Here is a 10,095-nt window from a genome sequence, read left to right as displayed (position 1 = left end):
GTGATATCTCCTTATTTGACATGTTTTTGCTTGTTTTGCAATATTAGCGATGTACATCATATCCTCATCATGAGTGACAATTGGGCTGGGATTTGTAACTTGCACATTAGCCTCATTAACAATTTCACTAGCTCGAGAACTTGAAGGAACCGGCTAAAAATGAATTAATCTTAATGGTGTTTGGCAACGTTTTTCTATTTATAGCCGCTGAATTGCAATATCTCGAAAAGCTATATTGGATAAGTTCGACATAGGAAATGTTTCAATCACAAATAGGAACTCATACAAAATAATTTGCATCATGATCACAATATTTTTTCGGACAAGTATAAGATAGGCACTATTCATCGAATCATAGCATCGCAAATCACACAAACAAAACAATTAAACTACATATATCTGATGTATAATTTCAACAATGATACAAGATAAGAAGTAAATATTAGTAGATGGTGTGATGTACCGAAGTGTTAAACCTTGTGTCCTTGGCTGTTTCCTACTGGTTGGATTCGGAGGATCCAGAAGATTTGACAAACGTAGAATCCTGCGTCGCGCCGTCATGGTATGAATAGAATAGGGAGCAGCGAGGCAGGATGGCAGAGGCGGCCGGTCTGGCAAGGGCGCGGAACGACCGAGATTACTTCTGTGTGTTATAATGCACGTACATGCTATTAAGGACAATATAACCGCATCTAGTCCCCGTCCTCATAGCGATTTGCATTTTCGGCCGTCCGTTTTCGCGATCTGGGAGTTTCTTACCGTCGGATTTCCTACCTAAGTCGATCTGATCAGTTGGGTGTTAAATCTAGCCCAGCTGTCCTGTGGGCTGCTGTTCCACGGACCGAAAGCAAGGCCTCTCGTGCATTGGTCCTTCCGCCAGACCATTGGAAGGTGGCCCGCTGCTGGGATTGCAAGGCCTATTAGACAGGCGAGCGACCGCGTCTGACCATCCACTCCCGACCCAGATCGCGCTCGCGAACCCTAATCTAATCCCGATCGAGGCGAGGGGGAAGAGAGACCACATCGACGAGGCTGACTGGAGCGAGACCGCATCAAGCCGCAGAGAGGAGCGCCGGCGGGTCCGGTACCACTCCATCCAGTGAAGACGTCTGGTGTGCACGGATGGGATCGAGTTGAGTCCATCCCCAACGACCGGAGGAGCGAGATCTGTCCAGCTGAGGTGAGGTTATCGGTTGGCAACATCGAATTCTGTTGAGGTATGGTTAGGGGATCATCTTCAGACTCTTGCTTGGCTAGTTTTTGTGGCATTGAGCTCATCTCCTCATTGTCGCAGGGACGGATTATCAAGAGAGCTTTTGGAAAGCTGAAGCTAGAGCATGTGGTGATTGGGAAGGGACAGTTTCAACAAGATGCCGCTAAGCCTAACGCCTTAGATGCAAGATGTAATTTTTTTTGTTCGGAATATAGAAGAATGTGTTCACTGTACCGTGTAAATTGTCTCTTCAGTGATCATCAAACGATTGCATGATTGCTGATGTGTTCCTACTTTTCGTTGAGAACTGCAGGAGGCGGAGCTGCTGGCGCTGCTGAGGGATGAGCAGGGTGAGGAAGACAGGATGATCCAGACGGATATCAGCGATGAGGACCTTCTGAAGCTGATGGACCGGAGTGACCTCACCGGCCCTGCCATGGCTCCCAATGCAGCCCATCTTGTCCCCTTGAAAGGGCCTGGCTGGGAGGTGGTTCTGGCCTCGAAGAGTGGTGGGGGCATGCTCTCGGCGCTCACCAGCTGAGCCATCCTAGCAATGGCGATTCCTCGGTATTTTGATGCTTTGGCTCGTTCGCGCCGCCTAATGCTTGACAGCAGTGCATTGCTTCCCCTAGGTTCAGGAGCTGATGTTCGGCAGGCAGTGTTCTAGGCTTATGCTCGTGCCTTCTTCCAATCTTGCTAGGCAACCTATGTAAGACTTTCATGGTATGCTAGATGAATCTGGAAATGGCATTGTTTTGCTGCTCTGCGATGCCTAGATCTTTCAGGTTTTGGTATAGGACTGCTGAGATTTATTAAGTACTAGTATCAACACAGAAGAGGTTATGTGTTACGATGATGAAATGCGGTTACTCCTGCTGTGCTGTGTTCCGTGGCAAAAATCTGGAGAGAATGCAGGGCAACTTCTTTAATTGTTTGTTTTTAATTTTTCAGACTTGCCTAGTTAGTAGTCCCGCCATGTCAAAATATACAGTCGAACTCAATGAATTTTGATAAAGTTTATAGAAAAATTATCAATAAAATACTTTCATATCAAATGAGGATAGAGTTAAAAGACCTACAAACTGAACTGTGAAGTAAAGACATAACTGAAAGAACCCTCACTGGTGGAAAACGGGCTTTTGGCCTGGACCCTTTAGTCCCGGCCTGCCTCTGGGCCGGGACTAAAGGCCCGGCCACGTCGCCCCAAATCGCAATGCCTCTCTCGAGGCTTTAGTCCCAGCCCGTAAGAAGCCTTTAGTCCCGGTTTGTGTCCCAAACCGGGACTAAAGGGCTATGCGGTGTGCAGCCCGCATGTGCGCCACCTTTAGTCCCAGTTTGTGTCTCAAACCGGGACTAAAGTCCTCTGCCTATATATAGCACAGCCCCCCTCTCCCCTCTTCCTTGCATTTTTCTTGGATGGAAGAGTGTGGGTGTGTGCTAGCTCTCCATTTTTTTATGCACTAGAGGTGTTTGTTGAAATGTGTGTTAGAGCGATGCCGCTTCAGTTCACCGAACACAACTACGATATGAGATGCCTCAGCCACGCTTAAACCTCTTCCTCTTTATTTCTACTTATTCTAAAAGGTTAGCAACTATATTTCCTCGTTTAGATCGTGCGGTACTAATTTTTAGGATCGTGATTGTATTTGACATACTGTCGTATAATGCAGATGAGCCATCCATGGATGTACGGTGATCGACGCACAGCCGCTTACAGAGAAGGCGTGCATTCTTTTCGAGATGCAGCCAATGCGAACAAGCATGGTGGTGGCTTTATGTTTTGTCCATGTGTTGAATGTCAGAATGAGAAGGATTACACTTCCTCAAGAGTCATTCAGAGCCACCTGCTTCGGTCCGGTTTTATGTCGGGCTATAATGTTTGGACCAAGCACGGAGAAAGAGGGGTTATGATGGAAGACGACGATGAAGAAGAAGAGACCGATGATGACAACTACCGATCTATGTTCCCTGAGTATGCTGATACCGCAATGAAAGACAATGAAGAAGAAGATCAGGATGAAGAACGGGAACCAGATGAGCCCGCTGATGATCTTGGCCGGGTCATTTCTGATGTACGGCGAGGTTGCGACACAGAAAAGGAGAGGTTGCAGTTCGAGCAGATGTTACAGGACCACCACAAATTGTTGTACCCAACTTGTGAAGATGGCCAGAAGAAGCTGGGTAGCACACTGGAATTGCTGAAGTGGAAGGCAGAGACCGGTGTGACTGACTCGTCATTCAAAAAGTTGCTGGTACTGATGAAGAAGATGCTTTCAAGAAAGAACGAATTGCCCGCCAGCACGTACGAAGCAAACAAGCTTGTCTGCCCTCTAGGATTAGACGTGCAGAAGATACATGCATGCCCTAATGACTGCATCCTCTACCGCGGTGAGAAGTACGAGAATATGGATGAATGCCCGGTATGCACTGCATTGCGGTATAAGATCAGAAAAGATGACTCTGGTGATATTGAGGGCGAGCCACCCAGGGAGAGGGTTCCTACCAAGGTGATGTGGTATGCTCCTATAATACCACGGTTGAAACGTCTGTTCAGAAATAAAGATCATGCGAAGTTGTTGCGATGGCACATGGAAGATCGTATGAAAAACGATAAGTTGAGGCACACCGCTGATGGTCGGCAGTGGAGAAAAATTGAGAGAGAGTTCCTGAGATTTGCAGCTGGCGTAAGGAACTTATGGTTAGGTCTGAGTACAGATGGCATGAATCCTTTTGAGGAGGAGAGTTGCAGTCACAGCACCTCCAAGCCCTCCACATGACGTCGGCCAGCACAACACGAGTCCATCTCGATCACCGCCACCAGACTTGGGTCGTCCGTCTCCGCCGCCGCCCGCTCCGGATACTAAGCGGAAGCGTGCCAGCAAGAACGCTCCGCCGATGATTTCTAAGCGACGGAGCCCCCCAAAGCGCAAACTGTCGCCCCTCCCAAAGGTACCTCATGCTAATCTTCCTATCAGACCTTATGATCGTACCCCCGAGGAAAACGCCAGGATAGCAAAGGAACATCATGATGCGCAGATAAAAAAGAAGGAACCCGAGCCCCGCCCGGAATACACCGAGAAGCAAATAGCATTTGCAAAATACTTCACGACCCTTCCATCACAGTATGACTTACACCGTAAGCCTGATGACTATACACGCACATTGCAGAAGGAAGTGAAAAAGAGAAGATCACGTGCAAGTGCAAGTGGGAGCAAATCAAGTTCAACTACAAGAAAAAAAGATCAGACGTTCCTCAGCTTGGACAACAGGCCAAACAGTCGATCCCACCCCTCAGGGTGTTACCCGAGAATGTCCCCCCTCCGATGCAGGGGCAATATTTGGAATTAGCAAAGAAGTGGGCGGATGAATGGGGTATCCCGGTTGAAGACATTCTGGCTTCCCAAGACGACAGGTTACCCAAGACTGTGGTAGCCCTTAAGCCACAGTTTGTCATGGGAGCGCCTTTGGTCAGCAAAAATGATCTCCCAACAAATATGCGTTACTTGCATACATGGTACTTAAGTGAATCAAATAATGGGAGAACGATGATCGTGGTGAGTGTCTCACGGGAGTACTACGGCCGCCCCGAAGAAATCCATATCGACTTTGATGAACTCTTCCAGATGTACAATGCCGACGCCCTCGACAAATCGCTTATGAGTTGCTATTGTCTATAAGTTTTTCAATTCGTTGTCTACATATAACTTGTTTAGTTATTTCAATTCATTGTCTATATATAACTTGTACTCTATTATGCAGAATGAAGATTCTGGATTGTAAAAGTAAGAACATCCTAAATATTGGGTTTATTGACCCAGATAAAATACATATAGCGACGCTAACTGATAAACCCAAGGAGACGGAGGAAAACCTTCTAAGGTTTCTAACAGATCAAAATTTCCGTGACCACATACTGTTTTCATACAACTTCAGGTGAGGGTCTTTACTCTGTTGTGTCCATTCACTTATAAGTGTAATTGATAAGTTACTGACACACACATATATATATATATACATGTGCAGCTTCCATTGGATTCTGTTGGATATTCAAACTGATAAGGGAAGAGTTGATGCCTTCGACCCATTATCGAGACCCTTGGAACAGTTCCAAAGACTGCATGACATGCTCCAAGGGTAAGGGTAATTTCAATTATTCTTGCGCTCCATCGGTCTCTTTCGATGATTTTCTGATATATCAATTAATGAAAAACTTAGCAGATCATTATCCTTGTCGGGCAGGGTTTGGAAGCGGTTCAAGTGCGTGACTCCCGGTATCGAGCCTGAGAAGCTGGCCTTTAGAGCGGCTCAGGTAAGTAGTAGTATGATATACTTCTATTTTCAATACATTTATGATGCTAGATTATTATTTTGATTATATATATTCTATTCTCGTAAAGTGCGACCAGCAGCCACGGGGGACGCATCTATGCGGATACTATGTTTGCGAGACCATTCGCACGTTTACCTCTGAGCACAAGGATCACAGATTCGACGTAAGCAATGAACATTCACACCTCTATTTTTACCCGTCATTCTTTGTTATCATGATTGATATTCATATTCATCTCCTCTTCTTATATAGTACACGGCGATGAGGGAGAAAGTCCTATCAGAGCAACGCGCGATTGCTGTTGCAGAGGAGCTTGCGACCTTTCTGAGGACGGAAGCTATAGATGACAAAGAACGATTTAGTGTAGCTAGGGGCCATTACTGATGTTTGTCCATGTAATCGAATAGACGGGCTCTAGTCCCGATAATTCAGATCTCCATATAATTGTATATATATGCTCGCTTGTAAGATAAGTTAATCTTATATATATATAATTAACTCTCCATATAATTATATATATATATAATTCACATCAATACAATCTCCATATAATTTTTAGGTCTTAGTCGGTTTGTAAGACTATAGAAAGGGTTGATGCCCATCGATGCAACTTATGCCATTTTCATTCCACTCGCTCCATCAGCCAAAGAGCAAAGTACTAGTATTATATGTGAGCCTCTCAAGTGTGTGTACTTCAACTGTGTGACTGAGTGCAGCTAGTAAGAAGAGAGAGCAGACAGTAGCTTTTGCCTGTGTGCCTCACCTGTGGAGTAGTAATTTGGGCTAACACATATTTCCATATGATGTTAAGCCCAATCACCAATTTCAATAGGAATATAAACATACTAAGATTGAACTTTTAATATAATTGTTGGAAATGCCCTAGAGGCAATAATAATTAGTTATTATTATATTTCTTTGTTCATGATAATCATTTATTATCCATGCTATAATTGTATTGATTGAAAACACAATACTTGTGTGGATACATAGACAAAACACTGTCCCTAGTAAGCCTCTAGTTGACTAGCTCGTTGATCAAAGATGGTCAAGGTTTCCTGGCCATAGGCAAGTGTTGTTACTTGATAACGGGATCACATCATTAGGAGAATCATGTGATGGACTAGACCGAAACTAATAGACGTAGCATGTTGATCGTGTCATTTTGTTGCTACTGTTTTCTGCGTGTCAAGTATTTGTTCCTATGACCATGAGATCATATAACTCACTGACACCGGAGGAATGCTTTGTGTGTATCAAACGTCGCAACGTAACTGGGTGACTATAAAGATGCTCTACAGGTATCTCCGAAGGTGTTCGTTGAGTTAGTATGGATCAAGACTGGGATTTGTCACTCCGTATGACAGAGAGGTATCTCGGGGCCCACTCGGTAATACAACATCACACACAAGCCTTGCAAGCAATGTGACTTAGTGTAAGTTGCGGGATCTTGTATTACGGAACGAGTAAAGAGACTTGCCGGTAAACGAGATTGAAATAGGTATGCGGATACTGACGATCGAATCAAGTAGCATACGGAAGGACAAAGGGAATGACATACGGGATTATATGAATCCTTGGCACTGAGGTTCAAAGGATAAGATCTTCGTAGAATATGTAGGATCCAATATGGGCATCTAGGTCCCGCTATTGGATATTGACCGAGGAGTCTCTGGGGTCATGTCTACATAGTTCTCGAACCCGCAGGGTCTGCACACTTAAGGTTCGACGTTGTTTTATGCGTATTTGAGTTATATGGTTGGTTACCGAATGTTGTTCGGAGTCCTGGATGGGATCACGGACGTCACGAGGGTTTCCGGAATGGTCCGGAAACAAAGATTGATATATCGGATGACCTCATTTGGTTACCGAAAGGTTTTCGTGCATTACCGGAAAAGTTTCGGGCTCATCGGTAGTGTACTGGGAGTGCTGGGAGGGGTGCCGGGGACCATCAGGAGGGGTGTCACACCCCAAGGGGTCTCATGGGCTATGGGAAGAGATAAACCAGCCCCTAGTGGGCTGGTATAAGTTCCCACTAAGGCCCATAAGATTTGAGAAGGAAAAAACACAAAGTGGAAAGAGTTTCCAAGTGGGAAGGTGGAATCCTACTCCAAGTAGGATTGGAGTAGGACTCCTCCACCTCCAATTTCGGCCAAAACTTTAGGTTTTGAGGCTGCCTCCTCCCCTCCCTCCCTCCTATATATAGTGGGGTTTTAGGGATGATTTGAGACAACTTTTGCCACGGCAGCCCGACCACATACCTCCACGGTTTTACCTCTAGATCGCTTTTCTGCGGAGCTCGGGCGGAGCCCTGCTGAGATTAGATCACCACCAACCTCCGGAGCGCCGTCATGCTGCCGGAGAACTCATCTACCTCTCCGTCTCTCTTGCTGGATCAAGAAGGCCGAGATCATTGTCGAGTTGTACGTGTGCTGAACGCGGAGGTGCCGTCCGTTCGGCCCTAGATCGGAGCGGATCGTGGGACGGATCGCGGGACGGTTCGCGGGGCGGTTGGAGGGACGTGAGGACGTTCCACTACATCAACCGCGTTTCTTAACGCTTCTGCTGTGCGATCTACAAGGGTACGTAGATCGGAAATCCCCTCTCGTAGATGGACATCACCATGATAGGTCTTCGTGCGCGTAGGAATTTTTTTTCCCATGTGACGTTCCCCAACAGTGGCATCATGAGCTAGGTTCATGCGTAGATGTCTTCTCGAGTAGAACACAAAAGTTTTTGTGGGCGGTGATGTGCGTTTTGCTGCCCTCCTTAGTCTTTTCTTGATTCCGCGGTATTGTTGGATCGAAGCGGCTCGGACCGACATTACTCGTACGCTTACGAGAGACTGGTTTCATCGCTACGAGTAACTCCGTTGCTCAAAGATGACCGGCGAGTGTCGGTTTCTCCAACTTTAGTTGAATCTGATTTGACCGAGGAGGTCCTTGGATGAGGTTAAATAGCAATTCAGATATCTCCGTTGTGGTGTTTGCATAAGTAAGATGCGATCCTACTAGATACACATGGTCACCACGTAAAACATGCAACAACAATTAGAGGACGTCTAACTTGTTTTTGCAGGGTATGCTTGTGATGTGATATGGCCAACGATGTGATGTGATATATTGGATGTATGAGATGATCATGTTGTAATAGTTAATATCGACTTGCACGTCGATGGTACGGCAACCGGCAGGAGCCATAGGGTTGTCTTTAAACTAACGTTTGTGCTTGCAGATGCGTTTACTATATTGCTACGACGTAGCTTTAGTAGTAATAGCATGAGTAGCACGACAACCCCGATGGCGACACGTTGATGGAGATCATGATGATGGAGATCATGGTGTGACGCCGGTGACAAGAAGATCGTGTCGGTGCTTTGGTGATGGAGATCAAGAAGCGCATGATGATGGCCATATCATGTCACTTATGAATTGCATATGATGTTAATCCTTTATGCACCTTATCTTGCTTAGAACGACGGTAGCATTATGAGGTGATCTCTCACTAAAATTTCAAGACGAAATTGTGTTCTCCCCAACTGTGCACCGTTGTGACAGTTCTTCGTTTTGAGACACCACGTGATGATTGGGTGTGATAGACTCAACGTTCACAAACAACGGGTGCAAAACAGTTGCACACGCGGAACACTCGGGTTAAGCTTGACGAGCCTAGCATGTGCAGACATGGCCTCGGAACACATGAGACCGAAAGGTCGAGCATGAATCGTATAGTTGATATGATTAGCATAGAGATGCTTACCACTGAAACTATTCTCGACTCACGTGATGATCGGACTTGAGATAGTGGATTTGGATCATGTACCACTCAAATGACTAGAGAGATGTACTTTTTGAGTGGGAGTTCTTAAGTAATATGATTAATTGAACTAATTGTCATGAACATAGTCTAATGGTCTTTGCGAATTACGATGTAGCTTGCGCTATAGCTCTACTGTTTTTATATGTTCCTAGAGAAAATTTAGTTGAAAGTTGATAGTAGCAAACTTTGCAGACTGAGTCTGTAAAACCGAGGATTGTCCTCGTTGCTGCGAAGAAGTCTTATGTCCTTAATGCACCACTCGGTGTGCTGCACCTCGAGCGTCGTCTGTAGATGTTGTGAACATCCGACATACACGTTTCTGATGACTACACGATAGTTCAGTACAAAATACTTAATGGCTTAGAAGCAAGGCACCGAAGACGTTTTGAAACGTCACGGAACATAAGAGATGTTCTAAAGAGATGAAATTGTGATTTCATGCTTGTGCCCTTTTTAAGAGGTATGAGACCTCCGACAAGATTCTTTGTCCACGAAGTAGAGGAGAAAAGCTCAATCATTGAGCGTCTGCTCAGATTATCTGAGTACGACAATCGCTTGAATCAAGTGGGAGTTGATCTTCCAGATAAGATAGTGATGGTTCTCCAAAGTCACTGCCACCAAGTTGTGAGAGCTTCGTGATGAACTATAACATATCAAGGATAGATACAATGATCCTTGAGCGATTCGCGATGTTTGACACCGCGAAAGTAGAAATCAAGAAGGAGCATCAATA

The 10,095-nt window shown here is 45.4% G+C and overlaps 1 protein-coding gene across 1 annotated transcript; it reads left to right on the top strand.

Moving 5' to 3' along the window:
* Positions 1–1,122: 1,122 nt before the first annotated feature.
* Positions 1,123–2,089, top strand: LOC123408069 (ATP-dependent DNA helicase DDM1-like). The gene is made up of 4 exons (XM_045101273.1): positions 1,123–1,132; positions 1,186–1,217; positions 1,295–1,396; positions 1,527–2,089. Exons 1-4 carry the CDS (start codon positions 1,123–1,125, stop codon positions 1,752–1,754), a joined length of 372 nt encoding a protein of 123 aa, XP_044957208.1. The 3' UTR covers positions 1,755–2,089.
* The last annotated feature ends 8,006 nt before the right edge of the window (positions 2,090–10,095 follow it).

Source organism: Hordeum vulgare, chromosome 7H, assembly GCF_904849725.1.
Source record: "Hordeum vulgare subsp. vulgare chromosome 7H, MorexV3_pseudomolecules_assembly, whole genome shotgun sequence".
Lineage (NCBI taxonomy): Eukaryota > Viridiplantae > Streptophyta > Magnoliopsida > Poales > Poaceae > Hordeum > Hordeum vulgare.
This window is presented reverse-complemented; position numbering and strand designations above follow the sequence as displayed.

What these genes read in the sequence shown, in the direction of transcription:
- LOC123408069 (XM_045101273.1), top strand. An exon ending in CAACATCGAATTCTGTTGAG is followed by an intron (nt 1,218 to 1,294) that starts GTATGGTTAGGG and finishes TCATTGTCGCAG; the next exon opens with GGACGGATTATCAAGAGAGC. An exon ending in CTAAGCCTAACGCCTTAGAT is followed by an intron (nt 1,397 to 1,526) that starts GCAAGATGTAAT and finishes TGAGAACTGCAG; the next exon opens with GAGGCGGAGCTGCTGGCGCT.